We start from the raw sequence: 24517 nt of genomic DNA, 5'->3' as shown, positions 1-24517 counted from the left end.
TCGCTGGCGCAGAACCTAACAGCCCAATGTAATGCCAGGCAGGAAGGGAGCAGTGTACAATTCAGCCTAAGTGCCAGAGACCAGTCCCACCCCACTCCTGCGCCTGGTCCGCCGACTGGTCCACCCTCCTCCCACCCAAAAACATCCCCATTCAGCCCTCCTGCCACCCTCTCCAACCCCCCTTGTCGGTCAATCTCAGCAGGCAACCTTACCTTTTCCTGGCACTGCTGGGCCTGGATTTGGCCTCCATGAGCCAGTGTACATCCATGCACTTGCTCAGCCAAGTCTTAAGGAGGTGTGAATGTGCTTTATGGCACATTTGCAACACTCCTGAGCCAGCACAAAGGAATTCACCAGCCAAAGGGAAGGGAAGGATTGTGCTCTTACATGTATGATGAGGCGGAAGTCTTGGACTCAACACTGGTCATATGGAAAAAACCAGGAGGTAGATGGAATGCTCTCTGGAAATTTCAGGTAAGAGGAACTCACACTAAAAACTTCCTGCCTTCTTCAAACTAGTCTAAAGCTAATGAATATTCATAAATTGATCCTTTCGACATGGAATATCTAGATACAGTTAGCTCTGTCCTTGTTGCAAAACACTTTGAACAAAAGTACACATAAAAAAATTAATGAAGTTAGTTCTCCAAATCACCTCTTTAAGCCTCTTCTGCCCAACATTGCATATACGCAACAGGGATCAAATATGCACACCTGTTGACTGGGCAGAAATGGGTTAAAATTCTCACTAACTAATACAATCAACAAAAAGTCATAACTTGTTACACTGACAAAGAAGCATATTTTCTGAACATTAATTCTTATCTACATGATTATTATATTTCCTTTCAACATTCCTTTTGTTAATAGTGAATTATTAGCAATGCATCAGCATAAACTTTTATGAAATGACAAGCTTAAATAGCCATTTTGGAACACAGCATCTGTTACACTATAATATAATATTCACTGTTAAGCTATTTATTGGGAGGTGGGGAACCAGCGTATTCATCCTTCTGTACCAACTGAGAGGCAGATGGCAACGCTGACAAATGTCCAAGTTTTAGAACGGTATTGAGCTGAAGTGCTTGCATGGGGCTATGTATTTCACTTATGTTGGATTTGAACATAGGAGCAATCAAATGAATCATGCCAGATATTTGATATCAAGAAACACTTAAGAAGAGCTAAAAAGTAAGGACAGGCACTGAAACAATGTGGCAGAAACAATGTTCTAAAATCCAATATTCACAAAAAGCTATACAGTGGTTGTATAATATTCAATAATCAACTTGATACTGCTTTTCAGGATTTTTTTTCAGGATTGTGACTTTTGTTCAGGAGAATACAAGTTACCTTAGATTTGATTTGTGTTGAGTGACATGGTAAGCTAAGAGTGATGGCTCCTGAGATATTTTCCCTTGTTCCTAACCACAGGAATTGTAACTCGCTTCCATTGATACATGTTCAATGCTGAGCATGCATTCAGACTGCTCTGCATTGTGACTGTTCATATCCTGCTTATTCAAACTAAAAGGAAAATCCCTTGCTTGTTAATATCAATCTGCTGAGAACATGGTGATGAAGGTGACAGCAAGGGTTTTTATTACATAAGTGGGCAGAGAATATAGGTTAGAGGTGAAAAGGCACTCATTAAACAAGCAGCTGCCAATTATTAATCTAGAGCAGGAAGTACCTCGACTTCTACAGATTAATGTCAAATGATCTTATTGACATTACTATATCAATGTTAAACAACTGTCACAGTTCTTTTACATATCTCCAAAAAATGACTTTAATAATTCAGACCCAGAATAATGCATTTTTAATACCTGTTATAGTCATTTTTTTCCTGCTCAGACATGTTCTTTAGAAGGAACTCCTTTAAAGTACAGGTATTATCAAGCCATTCAATCAGTCCTAGTCTGGAAGAAATAATATACATGGTGTACGTAAGGAATATGACAAAAATAAGTACAGTATAACACATTGTATTTTACAAAGAGGGACAAAGCATGCAGATGAAGCATGATAAGATTAGTCACTAGTGAATAAATTGACTCTTTGCGCCTCATTGCTCAAGGATACTAAAATGCCCCAGGATGTTTTTTAATTATTCATACAACACAAAAGGAAAGCAAGAGCTAACATAAGGTTTGAAATAAAAATCCTTCAGTTTTTAGTCATGCAAATGAAAAGTCATTTTGGAATTTGATAAGTCCAATTTATAAACGGCTGCCTTGTTGACCGAAGCCCCACCTAAATATTGTACTGGACACCTGGTACAACATCTTTCTTTCCTTTGTCCTCCCAGTACAGGTTTGGGAAAGTTAATGCTCTGATCAGGTCTAATCAAGGCATGGGAGAGTACATGGGCAGGTCAAAGATCAGTTCACAACTTCTCTAGTAATTGACTGCTCTTTCTTCAAAAGTCTACCTTACACCAATAGAACGAGGGCCAGCCCACCCACGAGACAGGAGGAAGCAGCTTCTTCAAGTGGTCGGGTGGGGAAGGCAGTGAACCACTGAGGACTGTCCTGCATCCATTGTTCCCTCTAATTTTTGAGGGGAGTGTATAGAGCTGTGGCTGTGTGGGGGTGGTTCTGGAGCACTCAGTGATTGTGCTTAGACATGCTGCTTAGAATGCCCACTGGGAGATTAAGTGGGATACTAATAACAAGAACAACAATGTTCAAGCTCTATAGTGCCAGCTCCATGTGATATCTGAACTGTACCACTGACACTGAACTGTGACATCAGCAAAAAGTAACTTTGCAGTGAGCTATTACACAAATATCACATTCAAATTTTGCCTAAAATTAATCCCACTGGATTATAATCCTGAAATACTCCTTTGCTAAGAGTATGATAAAGAAATATTTTAATGAGCCTCACAATAACAGCTTCTTTACATATAACAAGGAATTACAGTTTTCATAATTTCATAATTAATAGAATATAGAGATATTATAAATAATGCTTCAAAACCTGTATGCACACACATACACATTCTCTCTCTCTGACTGATACACGCACACACATACAGTATATTCTCTGTGGGGGGGGGGAGTGCATACCTGTACATAAGAGAAAAGCAATTGCCTACCTGGTGGTCATTGGTATAACTTGGTAAGTTTTTAATTGCAAGTTTCTTTGACTGCAGGCTGCATCTCGTGAAAGAACAGTATTCATGATGTCAAAGAGTTGCTCAATACGCTGATCTTGCCGGAGGTCTTCTCCTCCCTTTACAAGGAATGGGTATTCCCGCTCATCACTGCCTCTAATTATTATACGCTTTGGTTTCCTGATGGATGCCATTACTTTTATCTTGGACAAAACAGGGGAAAGAAAAAACAGTTCTGAACTGACAAGAAACTATTACAGAAAAGTTCACTAAAAAAGTGCCTTCATCTGTTTAATGTGGCAGCACAGAAAAAAATAATTTTAGATCTATATAATTTCCCAAGATGTTTGGGGTGTTTGTCTCCACAATCATCATACATAGTGCACTTTTGTCACTTACACTGTCAATGTGACAAACAGAAATACTCAACTGACTTTTTTGGAGGCAGGGGGGTATTGATACTCTCTAATATATACACAATACAACTCAATATCAAGCAATAGTGTACTTTAGGCTTGAACATACCCGCTCATCAAATCCAGAAACCTTCGCATGGTATTCTGGTAATGGCTTTCCTTTACCATCATATTGACCTGAATGAAGAAAATGTAACTGTTGAATTGAGAGGTCTCAAAATATTTATTAACATAATATTTAAGGTAGCTTTGCATTGATCAAATAGTTGTTACCCAATATCCTCAAAATGCTTGTAAAAAATTCCAGTGGCTAACAGCACATCTTATGTGAGTGTACTCAGAAGTAAGTTCTATTGGGATTCACTCTCAGGAAAGCGTTATAGGATTGCAGCATAAGAGTAGGTTCTTATGCTTTAATTTTGTTGTGATGGTTGCCAGGTGCACAAACCTGTTTGTGTTAAGGTGCTCCCCACATTTCAAGCAATTCTGACTGCGACAGCAGTATTCTCCAATAGAACAGGTTTGTCGGCATGGTTTAGAACAACAACTGAACCCATATGGATAGCTCTTCACACATATGGCTTCCCACACAGAAGCCCAGTCTGCTCCTCACAGCCAACACACCACTAGTAAGTCCACCCCAGCTCAGCTCCTTTTCTAGTGGCTGTATGCTGGTGTTTTTCTGCATTTTTTTTAGATTGGGAGCCCTTTTGAGACAGAGAGTCATTTAGCCATTTTGGTGCTGCTCTATCAGCAGGTAAGGGGAGAGAGAATGGATAGGATTGGGCTGTTAATAATACAAAAACTCCTCAGGAAAGAAGAAATACCTGCATTTATAGCTGGGGAATAAAGGGTAAAGAAAGTAGTTATAATGGTCAGACATATATCTGTCAGAATAGAATTAAACCCCTTGTAAGAGAAGAAAATTGGAGCCCACAAAGTGTCTCTAATCTTAATCAAAATAGCTATTGTTCTTCAATTTACCTACTGAAGGTATAGCTTACCAGGAATTTCTAGATCATGCCTCAAGAATTCAGGTTTGAATTCACTCATCCAAGGTGAGCATTCCTTCAGATTTCCTGGTTCTTTTTGACATTCTCTCATTTTTTCAGAGAGAGAGGCTGCAATATTGCTGAAGTCATGGGCTGTCATATCCAGTAGCTTTGAACCTCCTTTTCCAAAACGATTGTCAAATTCCTTCCCAAATTTCTGAAACAGAAATTTATGTACAACAGAAACATTCATTACAGGCAGGCTACTTTGACCAGTGAATCCTTCAATGTAGTTGAATATTATGGGTGCCATCCTATAAACATTATATGGTTTTGAAATTAAGAAGGCATCATTCTATATGACTACCTAACAAACAGGACAATCAGCACAATTTATTTGGTAGAATCACAATCCTTGCTACTAGATGGCAAGGTCAGCATAAGCTTGTGTTCCACAACTTTTATGGATTAATCTGAAAAGTCTACAGAAGTGGGGGAGAAGAACACTGCCTATTTTTGCCACCGGTGTGTTGCACAACAGCCGATTCATAGCACAAGAAATCTGCTACAGAAGACAGGCACTGACACAACAGGACCAGCAGGCTGTGGGACCAACAGGACCAGGACCAACTAGACTCTCCTGATCCTCTGAATGATCACAGCACAATGATTCCCAAACTGTGGGCTGTGGGCTGTGACCTGATTTTTGGTGGGTTACAAAACAGACAAGCCGATAACTGACAAACAAAATATACTGAGTTCTATGGAATCCAAAATGGAGCAGCACATGCATATTTACTTGTGAGTAGGCGAATATGCCTTGGTTCACTTTGAAGGGCAGGTTGAGAAAAATCCAATGCCAACAGAATAGTCCTGATTCAATGAACGCAGGCCCCAACAAACTCTCGAGAAGGAAGTTCTCCCCCTCCAAGTTGACAAGGAAATTGTATTGACCCTTATGGAAAGTGAAACTGAGCTACACGTGCACATTTTTTTGTGAGCAGGCAACCATGCCTTGGCTCCTATCAAGGGCCAGGAGAAGGGGAATGCAAGGTCACCAGAATGACCCCGATCTGATGAATGTGGAGCTCAACAAACTCTCCAGAAGGCAATCTCCCCAGTACAGTAAAAAGGATAAAAACAGAAGATTAAGCAGCTGATGACATGAAAGTTTTCTTTTTTAGTCTCGTAAAGCTAGGTGGGTCTCAATAGCGTGTCATTTTAAAAAGTGGCTCCCGGTGCTAAAATGTTTGGGAGCCACTGTCATAGCAGAATCCTTTGCTTCAATCCCTCACAAATCCTGTATAATGTAAAATTGTGCATTACGACACACTGAAGAACAGTAATTTTACTAGGAATCCTGCCCACGCTGTTCATTCCTGACGCCTATTCAGTCATGTGCAAGACAAGATATAGGATCAGAATAACTATAACTCTTTAATTCAGAATTTCCACAATTTTTTACTCGCTGCTCTGCTTTAATAATATTCCACCATATTGAGAGGATCTCAGTACATACCTGAATAAACTGCTTTCTGAACAACCCAAGACCTGGAGCATTTAGATTTCCCAAGCTTTGGTACATTCCATCATACATCTGCTGAATGTTATTTTTATCTCTTTTAGTTTTGCCCAGTTCATTTCTGACATCCTCCACCCAATCCTGTGAATCCAGAATAAACAATAGTAAGGCCCATATGAAGGCAGGCAATTTCCATTCCCATTCTATCAAATCTGAGGAATGCAGAGAAAATCTGGCCTTTGCAGAGATGAAAAGGAAGTAGGCACAAAACCCCAATCCCACCCTCCCAAAACACCTGCTTCTACAGAGCAGACAGGACTAGAACTGGGTAGGGCCTCTTCTCATGGAAGGTCAACAACTGACCTTCTCGTGGAAGGTCATGCAACAATTGACATGGCTTTGCCTGGTGAGCATGCAGGAGTAACCCATCTCAGGATACAGTTTCTCTCCTCTTTCTTTGGAAGAGACTTTTCTCTTATTGTGTTCATGCAGAGTACAAAAGTTTATACACATTAATATTGAGAATTTGGCTGCAAATGGCTTCAGTAATTAATGAAATTGTATGAGGTTTTGTGAACACTGAGAAACATGACATAAATGGGAAGTAACAAATCTAGGCCATCCCATTCTGTGCAGGATCTGACTACTGTACCTTGAACAGCATTGCAGGATTGGAAAGCTGCTCTAGGGCATGGACAAAATCTTGCACCACTCCTCCTCTGTCCAGTTTGTCCTTCAGCCTATGGAAGAAGAGACTGCCACAATTAGAAGGAAAACAAAAAACTACCATCAAAAGATTTTTCTCTTTTTTGTGAACAGATAAATAGCTCAACTCCTGTACTAGGCACCTAAAAGACCTTCTGTTTTTTAACAGAATCACAAAAACATTGAAGCCCAAGACTTAGGATCACACATGTTCCATGTATTCAGAATTGATTTTAAGACTACATCATCAGTTGCTTGCTAAATGGCTATACTAATTCTGAAATCACACCACCACAAACTCTTATTGGGGCTGCTTGGACACATGCAGAGAAGACAGGCAGCTACACATAGCAAACAGTTGAACTTATGCTTAACATAGGATGCATAAGATTGCTATCTGAACAAGTAATTCTGGGATTTATCATCTTAAAATTTAAGCAAAACATAAGAGCGAAAAAAGGAAAGCAGTTTTTACTTGCAAGTTCACTGATATGGGAGTGTAGAAGGATGAGTAACTCAAGAGTTAAGGAAGAAGAAAAAAGACCAACATAGATGTTTTTTAACGTAAATATAAATGCCCAGCTATAAAGGCACCAATTTAAAAGAAACTTTTCCTCCCAAACAACATACAATAAAAAATTTTGTATCTGGCACACATGGAGAACAGCGGTTCTGGCTACCCAAATTTGCCAGTTAACAACACTTTTGGCAGATTTACAAGCAATTTACAAGCCTCTGCTGACAGGGCTCCCTCTGCTCCTTCACTTACCCAACAGGGCTTCCTCTGAGGTATCACTTGGTCTTCTTTCCTTCTTTATGAAGGCCTCCAAAGAATGGCGATGAGGCCCTCGAGGGAACATCTCCATTCCTAGAAGGCCTTTGTGAAGAAGGATGGAGGGTGGAGCAGAGGGAGTCCTGTCAGGTGAGAGCAGGCAAGAAGGGCCTTACATAACTTACACTTTGTTAAGCAGAACACTTGTTTAAATGACACCTCCACCTACCCAAGGCAGTAGGCACCAATTGTGGCTAACGAAGTTTGACTGCAATCCTATCCACACTTTCCTGGGAGTAAGCTCCATTGACTCTGATCAGACTTACTTCCAAGTAGACAGACATAGGATTGGGCTCTCAGCTGTTTAACCAAGTGTCAGATAATACAACTTTTACTGTAATTTTTTTTGGGAAGTATAATCCTGGCCACTATGCTGTCTGGGACAAACCTGGAAGTTTCACCTCTCACCATCTAAGGCCTCCAGAAGGTGTTAGAATGCAACTTCTGGTTATCCTGTACCCTCTCTGGCCCTCTAAATGCCTCTTGACGGAGAGGCAGCAGGCACAAGTGGCCCTCAGGGTGGCACAGCTGGAGGAGAGCTGCTGGCACCCCCAGCCGTGCTACCTGGGAGCACTTGCATCAGTGAACCCCCCCAGGTATGCCACTGAGTATAATTTATTTTTATTAACAATAAAAATAATTTGTTTGCAGGTAATGTTTCGGTCATTTTTAATATTACCTTGCTACAAATTCCTTATTCTTATGGCCCATGACAGTTTCTTGGAAATAAAAGCTTTCACTGCTGATCATGAAGGGATACACTATTGCCTGTGGGTAATTGTTCGCAATCTCTTGCACTGTGTGCTGCACCGCAACTGCTTCCTCTTTGTCAAGCATTGCCATCAACTGACTGATCCAGCCAATGAACTGCCAACAGGGAACTGAGGAAATCTGTAAAACATGTAGCAATATTTGTGACTGTGAGAAGAACAAACAATATATCTTTCGACTTTAAATCAGTTGAACCAAACAGAAAACACTATAAAATGGTTCCCATTGTAATTTTTTCACTTGCATGTGTTTATGGATTACACAGAATGTGCATCAAATTTGCATCACTCAACCAAAAAAAATCAGTGGTAACAAGTTTCTAAGATCCTTCTAAGAATGGAAGAAAACAAGATTTCTAAGCTCAAAAGAAGAAAATAATGCGCTCTGTTCTTGCAAGAATACTCCTACAGCAACTGAAAAAAGTACTTAAAAAATATACTGAACAAGGATTTGGCTCTTCAGCTGTTGTCGACAGCAGAAGTGACTGCATATATTGTTCCTTGTGCAAAAAGGCTCCTTGGGTGGCTGCCATACACTTTCTTATGAGTCAGCTCAGGGAAAAATGGGCCATAAAAGCTTTATGAAGTAAACCTCATAATTTCACTAGTGTTAACCCTACATGTCAAAACTTTGCTTTATGCTCAAAGAAATGGAAAGACTCACCTCTCGTACCATAAGGCCCAATGTTTCTTTCTGATACTTCTCTACAATTTGCAACAGCCTGGGAAATTTTAATCTAGCTTCTTTTGAGTTCAGTTTTAAAGCTTTTATTACTTTCTCCACTACAATGGTTGGGAATGTCTTCAAGTCCTCAGCATTTATATCTGACAAAAAATAAGATGATCAATAGAATATCATAGTTTGTAAGGTTAATATTTATCCATTGCAATAAGTAGTTTGTAAAAAAAAATGTGCAAGCACGCACGCGCACACACACAGGGTGGCCCTCAATATTGGCAGGGGTTTCATTCCAGAAACCCATGAAGTAAGGAAACCCTGGATAATGAAATCCACAGGTTTTGGGGATCCCCCAAGCACTCTGGAACTTGACTGAAGCTGTGCTCCAATAGGGTCCTGAGGCCCTTCTAAGGGCTCATTTTTTGAAACCTAATTTCCAGGTGAGTCAATCCTAGTGAGGGCCTGCATCAGTGAAACTTCTGCCAGCACGTGCTGTCACAAAAACACAGTAAATTGCTTTGTAAGGTGCACCTCTGGAGCCTTCCCACTGATGCCTCCCTGGGAAGCTGGCACCCTAAGCAAAACAGATATGGACAAAAAAAATCAGCTGATGGCAAAAATAATTCATAAATTTGGGTTTCACTGTACATTTCCTCCCATTTGTTTCCTCTGAGTTGCAAAACTAAAATGAATAACTCATCTTTTAATTCACCTGCTGAGCCTTCTTCTTTGCAGAGATGACTGTCACAGAAATTAGCCAATGTCATATAAGCATCTATGACACCATTTATATCTATGTGATCAGATGAGAGGGATTGTACTTCTTCTTCAGCTTTCTTTACTGCATTGCTGAAGCACTGGAATGCCCTCCTGTGCAAACCTGCTATAACCTGAAACCACAACAAGCCAGAAACTACACAATCAAGTTTAAGAGTCTCAGGTGTGTAAGGCAAAATAATGAAAATTAAATTTAAAATAATGCTAAAGTTGCAAAAATCAAGTGGTGTTTTTTTTTTTTAATGGCTACATATTTCTGTATTTAACCATTTAAGGACTTCCTACAGGAAATCCAGGTATACTGAACATGTTTAATTTCTTAGCAATCTGCCTGCACATCTATAACATATAAAGTAAGCCTGCCAAGCATTAAACAATAGTTGTTAGATTAGAACTTTCTCCTAGAAGACAAAAGAAAAAGCAACGCTGAAGCACACTTCAATGTAGTTCAGCCCTGTTTTGCTGATCTAGGAAGGTAGGTCCCAGTTTAGAAAACACAGTAGAAGAATTTGGACCTCTTACTAACTCTTAAGAGGTTGCAATCCTAAAGAATCTAGCATGCCCTCTTGGTGTCTGGAGAGAAGCAAGTTCTATTGAAATCACAGCAACTTTTTACTTCCACTTAACAGATTTTGGATTACAAGCCGTTGTAGAATTCCAGTTGTAGGATTACAAAACTTGATCAGGGATTTACTGGGGGGGGGGGGAGGAACTCACCTTTTTAATATTATCTGGTTGTTCTGAAAGCTCGAAGACTTTCCTAGCTTTTTCTTCCTGAATTTGGTCAAGACATCTTTCATCCCTGCAAAGAGCATTGGCCATAATACGGAAAGTGGTACCCAGGAGAAGGCTTTGGTTGCGGAAAGTATATGCATTGTTGCTGAAGCTTCCAGTCTCATCTGTTGAGCCAAAGGTTGGAAAAATGATATTCTGATACCAATTCTGTGTATTCAGATATATAGGGAAGGATTTTCTCTAATCATTGCACTGTTAGGCATTTGTGGATATCTACATTAAGCACTTACCAAGTAATGACACTGTTTTGAGTACTGTCAGTATTTGTTCCGGACCACTCTGAGTCCGGCTGCGACTGTGGCTAAAGCGGCAGTAACTGTGGTTCCACCTCACCAGCCAGTCTTCTCTAGTTTTAGAATCCCTATGCAGATCTTTCAGAAGTTTCATGGCTACTGAAAAGCTGTTCTGCATTAACAGATCAAAAAGAAAAAGTACGATATAGCGTTGCAAAAACAGGGATAAATCTTCTGATTACCAGGTAAGAAAGGAGAATTTGAAGTAATATGAACGGCAGGAATCTCAATCTGCAAAACAAACGGTTTCAAATAGAAGGCAGAGTGTTCCTGATCCAAACAAGCATAATTAAAGGCAAAGACTATTGTTCAACTGCACAGTCTTGTATATATTTTTAATAGGTAGGCATACAGGCTCAAAGCTTGAAGAGACTATTTTAAAATGTCCCATTTAGTCAAGCATTCAAAAATAAAGTGCTGCTCTCAGTACAAGTACCACATATGCAAAGCACTGGATACATGCCAAGTCAAAACATTTTAATTGCTATCAAAGTTCAGAATGTGCAACCCTGCTCCTCAAAGAACTTAAGCACATGCCAAGTGCCACTGAATTCAACAAGATTTAATCATGAGTTTAAGTAATTTGCTGAACTGCAACTAGGAGAATGGCAGTAGAAGACAATATTCAGGGAACCATAGAGCAAGAAGAGACCTGAATCTCAAAATCATTCTCAACATCCTTTGACTGTGATCAATTTTTGTGATGGATTAAGGACTATTTAAGGGATTAAGTGGATATAGACACCTGTTTCCTAGCACTCTCTATCATCTTCAATTTCATAGTAAATTTGCAACTCTTTATCATTGAGTTTATATCTTCTGCCTCATTATCCACTTCCATTTTGGAGCTACCATCTCTCGCTTCCATACTGTCTTCTAGGGGAGTGTTAGGAAGTTTCTCCTGAATTTTGTCAAGAAAAAAACACCTGCACAAAGAAACACAAACAATTATATTGGAAACAGAACTGCAGCTGCAGAGATAATTTCAATCCTTACCCTTATTTTCTATATGAAAAGTTTGTAGCGGAAGGAAAAAAAAAGAGACTGGATAACCATCTCAATGTTCTCAGTGAATTATATGATATGAACGATATGTTTGTGATGGCTTGAGCTATCCACCACAATAATTTTTCTGTACTAGAAACACTGGGCCATGACAACATTATAATAGGAAGGACAGGGACAAAATTGGATAGCTGAAAATCAACTGGAGACAGTACATGCTGATCAGAGTGAGTTCTGTGACACAGCAGGAACACCAGCATGTCACAGGATCAATTCTGAAAGATGTCCACAAGTCACACTCAATATTAAAGAGAAATTCCTTAGTTTTCCATCTTTATAGACACGTCAAATGAACACCTATTAATCCTATTAAACACCTTGACATGTATGATAGGATTTAATAATTTAGCCAGATAGTCACATTCTTCCTAATAATGCTCACTTGTTGTGTGACTAATAGTAATCTAAGCGTGACCAGCAGCTAGCTTACTAAGTCTAACCATCACACATCTGATTTTGGGCAAGCATTTGAAAGTATTATTCATTGCTCTTGCAGTTATGTGCATTTCCTAAATGTAACACCAAAATATACTGTTGCTGCTCCCTAAAGAAGCTTTTGCTGCCACTGCTCCTAAAATTTATAAGAGAGCAATTTATTGTATCTATAACATATTGAATTCTTGGATGTGTAAGAGACATATGCGGTCACAAACTTACCTATTTGTAATGATATCATCCCAAATGTTCAAAGGATCCATTTTGGCATCAGGATATCTGGTTGTCCAAATACTTAGAAGTCTCTTAAGGGAAGTCTGAGAAGCTATATTACCTGAAAATATTTTTCAAAGTATTGATTTTATTTATTTAGCATCATCATTTATTTAGCATCATGGCTGCTTTACATATAGTTAAGAAAAAAAGACTGGTCCCAGCCCCAATGGGTTTACCATATAGAAACTGATACAAGGGAGCCAACAAGAAATTAAGAAGAACCACACATTTGTTCTAAAGTATGAAATAATGTTTAAAAATCAAGACTACAACCAGACAACCCAGGAAAAGAACATGGATATTTAAAACCTAACTAACTAGCATGGGCTGTAATACATTTTATTTCTATGTAATGCAACAACTGAGACTCAATGAACCAAATTGTGCAACAGCCTTTTAAAAAAAAAAAAAGCAGAAGTAGACTGAATCCTGCTTTTGTCCATTTCCTTAAATGTGAAAAGTAGCTTCTTCTGCTGTGTAGGAGAACTATTTAAAACAAACTTCCATGCATACCAGTCTTATGTGCACTCAGGATCTGAGCCTACTTATCCAAAAAACTAGCTGCAGCAGCAGCTATCACAGGAGGGCATTTTAACTTTTGGAAAGACAAATGCATAAAAGGAAACAGTGCTTACTTTTGAGAAAAGGGACAATGACTATCTCTGACCTGAAATTAAATTTTTCCAAACATACAAGTCTTGTGCAACACTGTATCTACTAAATATAAGTAGAAATCACTGTATTAAAAAAGACGTACTTGGTTTACTTATAAAGCTGATGAAGTCCTGTATTTCTGTTAGGGCCTGAACAGACTGCAGCTTTGTAAGTCGACTCTCATGCAACAGTGAATCAATACTGGAATAATTCTAGGAAGAAATGCAACATTTATCACTGAAAAGCTGCCCAATAGTTAATAGTTTCTCCTGTGTGCTGTGCCTTTCCACACAAAGTAATTAAACCCACCACCCAAGAAGTGGAGAATACACAACTTCTCAACATTGTAATTCTTCAAGATGGTCAATGAAGCACCATTAAAATATTATCAATTTATACTATTTCTTCACCGGTGTTAGGAGAAACACAGGCATGTTTGAAACATTACCTGCACAAACACCTGCATGGCATTCTTGACATAGAATTTAGCTCTGTCAAAATCATCCTGCAACAGGTAGAGAAGACTCAACTCTTGACTATAATACATTTCGATAAGAGCTTTCTTCTGTTCTGTCTTCATAGCCTCATCAATGAATGTCAATAAAGACTGGTCAACACCACCGTGAAGGAGAAGTTTCAGCTTGCTGCGAATTATGTATGGTAGATAGGTTTCCTAAGAAGCGAAAAGAAACTGAAAATATTGTTTTTATACATCTTAAATGGTTGTAAAACAAAAATAGGTTAATCTGGGTCATGATAACATGAATAAAGCTAGCCTTTACAAATTTATTTAGACAATGCGTCATTCACATTAAATTGTTTTTTTAATGACAACGAGATTCATTCCCCCAAAACTAAATAGAGACATTTCCCTAGTACCAAACTACACATGACACAGGAGAACCATGACTATCTCCCAGACTTTTAAAGTGAAATGCAGCTGTAGGAAGTGGTGGGGATGCTTGTCTGTTTGGAGAAGTACTTGTTGCGGGAATGAACCCCCCCCCCCCCAAATGTTCCTGATCAAGATATCTGTTTGCACTTTGGGGGGGGGGAATTCACACCAAGAGATCAATCACAGATTTCTTGCATAATGTGCATTCCCATCTTGTAGTCTGAGGGTACAGCACAACCATCCTGCTGACACAAAGCAGGTCTAGGTCTGGTCAGTACATGGATGGCTGACTGCTTGGGAACCCCATATATGCCACCTTGAGTTCCATAAGGAAAGGAAAGCAGGAGATAAATATAAAAAATTAAAAAATACAAGCAGGCCTATCACTCACACTTCTAATACCCTGGCACAATGTATAATACAATACAGTACAATTTTGGCACATAGTGTATATATGTTTTCAAACCTGATAAAATGGATCACTCCATGTTTTATTTAAGTCTGGTGGCTGTCCGTCATCAATGTTAACAGTTGAACAGTATTCCAAAGATTTCCATTCTGTCAGGTGGTTGTAACATTCAAGAGATGAAAGTTCCCAAAAATCCTTTTCTGCTTCTGTTGGTTCTTCATCAGGCCAGTCTTGTGCTGAAAGTGCCTACAGGATCAAAAACATGCCTTAGTTATAGCACTTTTGTGAACACGTGGCAGTTTTTCTTCTTTCAACAGTATTGATTCAACCAGGAAAAAAAAGCACACCAACTGCTGAATATATAAGCAGTAGGATTCGTTTTGCACAATATGCTTTTCCAAATTAATGACACTTTTTTTTACAACCGGAAGTCAATCTATCAATAACTGCTCTAAGTCAAACCCTCCTTGGGGAATTTCTGCTAACCCAACTCTCCTTTTTAACACAGTAATGGAAATATCTTATAGAAAAGTCTTACTGAAGTTTAACTACATTTATGCACACTTCATGTCTTTCAATTCCCTCAGTCACTCAAGTGACACCAAATTTCTGCTAACAAACAAGCAGGGCAAGGAATTGCAAAGGAAAAAACTCTGGCCCTTATTACTGCCAACTGCACCCTATTAGCACACAGAACATGGACCTTACCCCTGCTGAAGACTGTAACAAGTAGAGGGGTTCTTAAGGGAGGTGATCCATAAGATGCCTATACCCAAATCATACAGGAGTTTAAAGGAAATAACCAGAATCTTGAATTGAGCCCAAAAAATAATTGGGTCAGCGATCCCAGGAATTGCAAGAAATCCATCCAGATCTCTAAGCCAAAGGGTGGACCTTCCTAATAGGTTCCCCAATATGATCTGGAGGAGTTTTAAACACTGCATTTACCCGAATAATTATATCTTTTTTCTTCAAATATTTTTTTAATACTTTCAAAATACTTTAAAAAATATCAACTGTACCTCTTCATAATTCTTGGCTGCTTCAGCATAATCACTTTTTGCTTCTGCTAAAAGAGCCTTCTGGGTGATTTCCTTTGTGCCAATCTTTCCACTAAAAATGCCTCGCAGAACATCATAATCTCCAACTGATCGATAAAGTCTAGAAAGTGAAAAACATCAAAGAGAAATATTAATTTATCAAAGTCATATTATTTATTCAAACTTCTGGTTGCCAAAATAATTCCTACGCCTTAGTGAAATGAGTGATGGATTTGAAAAACAGATTCTTTTACAATGTAATTTAACTTAGTGAAAAAATGTTAGAAAACTTGTAGCCCAATCCTATCCTCGATACCCTCCAGGATCTCTACATACAATGGCATGGCAATAGCCCCACTGGCATAGAAGATGTTCCATGGATGTGCCAGCAATTATTCTTAATAATAATAAACAGTAAGAGATGTACAATGGACACTGGTGCAATTGTCGAAAAATGCCATGCAGATGTAGTTCAGAAGTCACTTGGGATACCAACGCAACCCCATTGGTGGTGAAGCCAAAATTGGGAGAAGACTGGGTTGCAACATGGGAAAGATGTTGGAGGGACAAGGAATTGACATACACCAGGACCTAACATCACTTCAGACAACAGGCACTTTCCCAATGCTGAGAAAATGCTACACCAACAGAGCTGATGTAGGTAGGAGGAACCCCATAAAGCACAATGAGAAGAGAAACACAGCAGGAAATTGCACCCACCACCAGAACCTCTGAAAGGAATTTAATCAGGGGGTACAAAGGTTTTGGGGAATCCTTTTGGGGGTACAAAGATTCTTTTGGACCCTTTTCATTCTCTGTTGGATCATAATTTCTACAAATCACAAGATATAAAACCGTGGGCCCAATTCTATTAAATGTTCCAGTGATGATGCCAGCCCTGCAAACAGGGCATGTGCTGCATCTTGCAGTGGAGGAGCAGTCACAGGGGCCTCCTCTTGGTAAGGGAATGTTTGTTCCCTTGCCTTGGGGCTGCACTGCAGTTTCATCAGCACTGGAAAGTTAGATAGGACTGGGCCCTATGTGGGCTTACACAAAATGTGTAAGTTAGTCTTCACGCAATATATACAAACATTTTCTGAGGTCCAGAAATTTCTAGCTCCCCTCCACTGGCTCCCAGGCCCCTTTCTGACCCCAGGCCCAAGTACAATGTGCCCCCTACACCCCCTCTCATGGGCCCTGGTGAGACTGGAAAATGTAAGATCCCAGAAATCTTTTGGCCCTCTCCTTTGGTTCCTTGGTCCCCTTCTTTGAACCTGAATCAAGTACAAATTAACCACTGCACCCTCCTCTCATGGACTCTCCAACCAATACAAATGCAAATTGCAATTTCTTGTACAATGCAAGTCGTAAAATGCGATTAATACAAATGCAGCCCCCCTCCCCAACCTAAGCGGCTCTAAGGTCCATTTTGTACATGGCACATCAACGAAAGCAGGGTTAACACAAAGTGTACATTCACTAGAGTGAATTATTTTTTATTCTATAGACCAGGGGTGCCCAAACCCCAGCCCTGGGGCCAAATGCGGCCCTCGAGGCCTCTCAATGCGGCCTTCAGGGAACCCCCAGTCTCCAAAGAGCCTCTGGCCCTTTGGAAATTTGTTGAAGCCCGCACTGGCCCGACACAACTACTGTCAGCATGAGGGCAACTGTCTGACCTCTCATGTGAGCTGTGGGATGAGGGCTTCCTCCACTGCTTGCTGTTTCATGTCTGTAATGCAGTAGTGGCAGCAAAGGAAAGGCCAGCCTTGCTTTGTGCAAGACCTTTTATAGGTCTTGAGCTATTGCAAGACCTTCATTCATTCATATACGTTGATCTTTAATATATTCATTTATGTAAACTTATTCAAATTTATTCAAATTTTAAATGTAAATTAATTCTTTTTTCCCCTGGCCCCCAACACAGTGTCAGAGAGATTATGTGGCCCTCCTGCCAAAAACTTTGGACACCCCTGCTATAGAACAGTGGTTCTCAAACTTCCCAGGAGATTTACTCCCGGGGTAAGTCTTTGCGGGGGCGGGCGCAGGGGCAGCAAAGCGATCCCCAGGAACATGCCCCTGCAGGCAGAGGGGGGGCTATTCTTTAACAAACCATATGTGCTCCCAGGGTCCAGGGGGTGTGGGGAGCCCTGTGGAGCGCTTGCAGGGCTCCCTACGGCTTCTAAACAGTGAAAGTTGCAAGCGCAATTAAACCGGAAGTGGAATTTCCTTCTCCGTCACATGAAAACAGTGGCCCTAGTGTTTCCATTTTTACCAATCTGAGAGTAGTCTTTAAACACCTTGATTAAAGTGGAGAAAGAAGAGGAGGGGGACGCTAATCATTTGGCCCTTGCTACACTAATGTTGGTGCACTGTAGGTGTGGTGTTGCCAGATGGGTTTAGGATATGATGAACATAATGCTAGCATCTGTGTGTCAGTGGCATGGTGTCCAAATAGGATTGGGCCATTGGAGGTTTTACAAGTGACTAAAATCAGAACTATGGGAATGGAATTTCAAAGATGAAAAAAAGACAGCAGTAAGATAACATGCAGACTACTACTACCTTCCATGAATAATATTGTGGAGCCATTAAAAAATCAGTTTTACAGCATAGGAGCATCATGAACAATTTGACAAGTATTAACTTTCATGCAATTCTAACACTCTAGGGGAAAAAACAAATCACCAATTTCTTTCTGAAGAACAACATACTTGGCTAGTTCAATCCATCTGTTCACATCTGGAGAAAGTGCCGTCTTTCCACGCTTACGTTTCGAAGGTGGCTCCTCCTCCTCAGGAGAAAGGCGAATCAAACCTTGTTCAAGAAGCAAGATACCCACTGGTTGTTGCAAACTTGCTAAGCAGCTAGTACTGATACTGGAAGGGTTGAGGTCCAGTAACTCCTTGTGTTGATAACTCATTTCCTATTACATCGAAGACATAATTAGCTATTAGGATTACTTTCTGAAGCCAGAACTATATGTTAAATCAAATGCACGCCAGTCACACATTTCATCCCTCTCCCAACCCTGCCTTTTAATAAGGTCTAGTAATTTAGACAGACAGACAGACAGACAGACAGACAGACAGACAGACAGACATTATGTGTTTCCCTGCCCACCACTAATGACAGCCAATGATGTGGAATGGGGAGATAGGGAAAGCAGGCAACACTGTCATATCAGGACATGACTAAATATCAGGGCAATGAGTAAGTTGTCCTAGTTGTTACATGGGAAGAGAAGAATTAAACAAATGGTTGCTGTCTTTTGCAGTGGATGCATGTTTAATAGCATATGTAATTCTGTTTTGATAAAATCACATTAAAAACAGGTCACCTGCTTTTTCTTGACTATAGAAGAGAGTTCTGATACAAGTCTCTAGAAGACTAAACAAAACTTCCAATTATTGTGTAGTCTATTTAACTATCATCAATAACTTGCCAACTCTCACACACAAATTTCTATATTAAGAATGACACAAGATTAACAGGAGTAATAATAATAATAATAATAACAACTTTATTTTTATCCCGCCTTTCTCCCCAAAGGGACTCAAGGCGGCTTACAACATAAAAAACATAATTTAAAAACAAATAAAACATATTAACACATCATAAAAAACAGCAGTCAGAGTAAAAAATAGGTAAAAAGAGCATAGAGCAGCAGCAAGTCATAAAAGAATCAGGCCTGTAAAAAATATTAAAAGATGTTAAAAAGATGTTAAAAGGCTGAGAACTCAGAAGGTCCGTTTAAACAGAAGGGTCTTCAGGCCTCGCCGAAAGGTCTCAAGAGAGGGAGCCATTCTTAAGTCAGGGGAAGGGAGTTCCACAGCGTTGGTGCCACTACTGAGAAGGCCCTATTTCTTGCAGCCGCCCCACGTACCTCCCTAGGCGGCGGCACTTGTAAAAAGGCCTTCTCTGATGACCTAAGAGGACGAGCCGGATTGTATGGGAGCAGGCGATCTCTAAGATACCCTGGTCCAGAGCAGTATAGGGCTTTAAAGGTCAATACCAGCACCTTGAATTGGGCCCGGAAACGAATGGGCAGCCAATGCAGCCGCTGGAGAAGCGGACTGACAGAGTCGAACCGCCTACCTCCAGTAACCACACGGGCCGCCGCATTCTGCACTAGTTGCAGTTTCCGAACCGTCTTCAAGGGCAGCCCCACATAGAGCGCGTTACAGTAATCTAACCTCGATGTCACAGAGGCATGGATCACCGTGGCCAGGTCTGCACGATCCAAGTACGGCTGCAGCTGGCGCACCAGCCGAAGCTGAAAGAAGGCCCCCCCTAGCCACAGCCGCCACCTGGGAATCCAGGAGCAGCTGCGAATCCAGGTGGACCCCCAAGCTGCGGACCTGCTCCTTCAGAGCAGGCAAATGGCAAATAAAAAAAACTTCATAAATATTATGCTTAAAACAAGACTTGAAATGTACTGGGCATGGCACTTTGTTAAGCAAATGTCACTCACTATCAGAATTCTAGGTTCAAGTTTCATTAACCATTAATTTATTTTAACACACTAAGGGCACAATCCTGGGGAGGGGAGGGGAGGGGGGTGCAAGTCCCTTGCTCTGGCCCACCAGTGTTGCAAAAGTGCCATAAACCACTTTTGCACCACCAGGAGAGGAGGGAAGTTGGTCCAAGCCCAGGTTCAGGTTGAGCCATGTCTGACTGAACATGGGTTCACATGCATGGATATAAAATCTATGGATGAACAGACTCCACCTATATAAGCAAAGAATGCTGCCATTCTTTATCATTGTTAGCTTGTCCATCTTCATGTTCCATAAGCCAAAAATGCAATTCAGGAAGCTAAAATAGCATTCAGAAAGCACTACCTGGATGCAGGATATGAATGGTGGGAAAAACAATACAGATGTCATCAGGAAGTGGTTGAAGTCCTGCACTAACTGCTGGATGATGATGCTCTCCTCCAGCTTAGACTTAGATTTTTTCATTTCTTTCAAAATTCCACCAAACAAACTGCTGAAAAGCAGTTTTGCCAACATAGGGTCTCTCTGTAATTGACAATGCAAGCAATAAATCTCTGGTACAACATTACTGCACAAGTGCTCCACATCACAGACAAATGTGCACCATAACAATGAAGTATATTATAGAAAGGGTAACCCACATTTAAAGCATGTATTTTACTTTTGAGGGAGAAAGCCAAATGTTATACAATGAATGATCAAGTTTTTTGGCATCATATTAATTATTTAGTAGCTATTGTTAAAAATCTTGTTTTTAAAAGTTTATAAATGGAGAAGCTAGCTAGAGAAAATTAGCATTTTGTATTATTTCCATTAAGTATAAACCAATAAGATGGTACAAGAAGACATGCAGAACATATTATGAAACAAGTCGAGAAAGATACTGTTCCATAATTGCTTCTACCACCTAACAATGCAATCCTATGCACACTTACCTGGGCTTAAGACCCCACTGATCTCAGTGGGACTCAATTCTAAGTAACCATTACCAAGACTAGGCTGTTTACATCATATGATAAACAGCAGATATCTAGCAACCACCTAGACATCAAACTTTAACTAGTAATTTTCAAAGGAATTTCCATTCTTACTACAGAGCCAGCAGGTGAAAGGTATAGAAAAAACCAACACCACAAGTTGCTTGACTATGAGAAGTTATCCTTCCCTGTTACAATTTAGTCCCACTTAAATTCACAAGAAATTCAACTTTTATTTGTCTATACCACTGAATATATTATTCCCTTCTCTTTACTATGGTAATATACCTTTTTGACTACATAGTCTTAGAAATGTCCTTTCTTTCCTTTCAAGTGCTATCATGGAACCAAGACAGGTCGCCAAACATATCACTGCAATGGTTGTACAGGAAGTTTTAATTAAGAAATATAGCATACCTGTGCTACACCCTGCAGGGGGGTAATTAGACTGCTGTATTCAATCTGGATGTCAGGGAGGTCCCCTTGCCGGTATTTCCTATACAAAGTAACTTGAGCATCACGCTTCATCTTCAGTTGACTTTTAATCTCCTGCAGTAATTGACAATTGATAAGAGCATTGCATCATGAACAGAGAAAACTAAGAGCTTGGCATAGTATCTTACAGCACAATCCTATACGCATTCACTCAGAAGTAAGCCTTATTGTATTCAATGGGATTTACTCTCAGGAAAGCATGTATAGGATTGCAGCCTAAAAAGACTTGCTTGTCTCAAAGCCTTGACACTACCTCACTTTAGGATCAACCTAGATTACTTCAGTTACTCATTTTCTTTAGCTAGGTAATTATAGAGAGGTACTGCAGCAGGACTAGAAGCAGGATGTTAGAAACAGGAAACCCGCCAGAGAAGCGGTTGGCCCTCTGGATGGTGAGGGAGGGAAAGGGGAGATAAAAGGAGACTTAGAGATGGCAGAGAAATTAAATGAGTTCTTTGCATCTGTCTTCACGGCAGAAGACCTCGAGCAGATACCGCTGCCCGAACGGCCCCTCCTGACCGAGGAGTTAAGTCAGATAGAGGTTAAAAGAGAAGATGTTTCAGACCTCATTGATAAATTAAAGATCAATAAGTCACCGGGCCCTGATGGCATCCACCCAAGAGTTATTAAGGAATTGAAGAATGAAGTTGCAGACCTCTTGACTAAGGTATGCAACTTGTCCCTCAAAACGGCCATGGTGCCAGAAGATTGGAGGATAGCAAATGTCACACCTATTTTTAAAAAGGGAAAGAGGGGGGACCCGGGAAACTATAGGCCGGTCAGCCTAACATCCATACCGGGTAAGATGATGGAATGCCTCATCAAAGATAGGATCTCAAAACACATAGACGAACAGGCCTTGCTGAAGGAGAGTCAGCATGGCTTCTGTAAGGGTAAGTCTTGCCTCATGAACCTTATAGAATTCTTTGAAAAGGCCAACAGGCATGTGGATGCAGGAGAACCCGTGGACATTATATATCTGGACTTTCAGAAGGCGTTTGACACGGTCCCTCACCAAAGACTACTGAAAAAACTCCACAGTCAGGGAATTAGAGGACAGGTCCTCTCGTGGATTGAGAACTGGTTGGAGGCCAGGAAGCAGAGAGTGGGTGTCAATGGGCAATTTTCACAATGGAGAGAGGTGAAAAGCGGTGTGCCCCAAGGATCTGTCCTGGGACCGGTGCTTTTCAACCTCTTCATAAATGACCTGGAGACAGGGTTGAGCAGTGAAGTGGCTAAGTTTGCAGATGACACCAAACTTTTCCGAGTGGTGAAGACCAGAAGTGATTGTGAGGAGCTCCAGAAGGATCTCTCCAGACTGGCAGAATGGGCAGCAAAATGGCAGATGCGCTTCAATGTCAGTAAGTGTAAAGTCATGCACATTGGGGCAAAAATCAAAACTTTAGATATAGGCTGATGGGTTCTGAGCTGTCTGTGACAGATCAGGAGAGAGATCTTGGGGTGGTGGTGGACAGGTCAATGAAAGTGTCGACCCAATGTGCGGTGCCAGTGAAGAAGGCCAGTTCTATGCTTGGGATCATTAGGAAGGGTATTGAGAACAAAATGGCTAGTATTATAATGCCGTTGTACAAATTGATGGTAAGGCCACACCTGGAGTATTGTGTCCAGTTCTGGTCGCCGCATCTCAAAAAAGACATAGTGGAAATGGAAAAGGTGCAAAAGAGAGCGACTAAGATGATTATGGGGCTGGGGCACCTTCCTTATGAGGAAAGGCTACGGCATTTGGGCCTCTTCAGCCTAGAAAAGAGACACCTGAGGGAGGACATGATTGAGACATACAAAATTATGCAGGGGATGGACAGAGTGGATAGGGAGATGCTCTTTACACTCTCACATAATACCAGAACCAGGGGACATCCACTAAAATTGAGTGTTGGGCGGGTTAGGACAGACAAAAGAAAATATTTCTTTACTCAGCGTGTGGTCGGTCTGTGGAACTCCTTGCCACAGGATGTGGTGATGGCGTCTAGCCTAGACACCTTTAAAAGGGGATTGGACAAGTTTCTGGAGGAAAAATCCATTATGGGGTACAAGCCATGATGTGTATGCGCAACCTCCTGATTTTAGAAATGGGTTATGTCAGAATGCCAGATGCAAGGGAGGGCACCAGGAAGAGGTCTCTTGTTATCTGGTGTGCTCCCTGGGGCATTTGGTGGGCCGCTGTGAGATACAGGAAGCTGGACTAGATGGGCCTATGGCCTGATCCAGTGGGGCTGTTCTTATGTTCTTATGACTATCCACAAAGCAATTTCTCAATGACAATCAAGTTTTCCATTTACAATTTATAGAACAAAAACAACAACCACCTTTTTTTGGTTCTGTTCAGCAACACCTTTCCTTGCATAAATCAAACTGAGCTTTTCTTGATCCTTTAAGAAGCGTCTCCGCAGTCTCAGAATTTCAGCCCGTTCATCTATACCTAATACATACAGGAGGAAATGTCTTTTAAATTTGTAGATAAAAATCTATTTCTGATTAAAAGATCTTGGATTTTTTAATTCTATTATAAGCCCTGAACAAGAACATGGGTGACAGTCCCATCTAAATTTTTAGATTTTTTTATGCAGAGGAAGAATTGAGCCTATGGTCTGAAGGAATAAGATACATCAAACTTGCTGAAACTAAGTGGTCAGTGGCTGGTTGAGAGGCCACCGGGGAACTCCATCTGCACAGCCTTGCATATGGAAGAAGAAATGGAAATAAAATAAAATAAAATAAAATAAATAAATAAATAAATAAAAGCATACATTTAGTTTCCTTCATTAATGTCATGTTTGTCTGTGTTGTCCTTGTGGCACCTCCTCATAGTTAGTGCAGGTGTCTGTCACTGTGCTACTCATTCCCAGTGC

At 40.5% G+C, this 24517-nt stretch overlaps 1 protein-coding gene across 1 annotated transcript in view; it reads right to left on the bottom strand.

Annotated features, from left to right (window-relative positions):
- PRKDC (protein kinase, DNA-activated, catalytic subunit) overlaps positions 1–24517 on the bottom strand; it is a 121630-nt gene that overhangs the window by 13959 nt on the left and 83154 nt on the right. Inside the window, exons 60-80 of the mRNA XM_066624419.1 lie at positions 23975–24087; positions 21570–21701; positions 20521–20700; positions 18391–18602; positions 15662–15800; positions 14697–14885; positions 13784–14008; positions 13439–13547; positions 12628–12739; positions 11651–11831; positions 10843–11017; positions 10535–10716; positions 9753–9930; positions 9026–9186; positions 8271–8482; positions 6707–6794; positions 6052–6195; positions 4545–4749; positions 3650–3717; positions 3107–3327; positions 1833–1925 (exon numbers count right to left, since the gene is read on the bottom strand). Coding sequence (XP_066480516.1) covers positions 1833–1925; positions 3107–3327; positions 3650–3717; positions 4545–4749; positions 6052–6195; positions 6707–6794; positions 8271–8482; positions 9026–9186; positions 9753–9930; positions 10535–10716; positions 10843–11017; positions 11651–11831; positions 12628–12739; positions 13439–13547; positions 13784–14008; positions 14697–14885; positions 15662–15800; positions 18391–18602; positions 20521–20700; positions 21570–21701; positions 23975–24087 — 3319 coding nt within the window. The remainder of the gene's footprint in view (positions 1–1832; positions 1926–3106; positions 3328–3649; positions 3718–4544; positions 4750–6051; positions 6196–6706; positions 6795–8270; positions 8483–9025; positions 9187–9752; positions 9931–10534; positions 10717–10842; positions 11018–11650; positions 11832–12627; positions 12740–13438; positions 13548–13783; positions 14009–14696; positions 14886–15661; positions 15801–18390; positions 18603–20520; positions 20701–21569; positions 21702–23974; positions 24088–24517) is intronic.

This window comes from Tiliqua scincoides, chromosome 4 (assembly GCF_035046505.1).
Source record: "Tiliqua scincoides isolate rTilSci1 chromosome 4, rTilSci1.hap2, whole genome shotgun sequence".
Taxonomy (NCBI): Eukaryota; Metazoa; Chordata; class Lepidosauria; order Squamata; family Scincidae; genus Tiliqua; species Tiliqua scincoides.
This window is presented reverse-complemented; position numbering and strand designations above follow the sequence as displayed.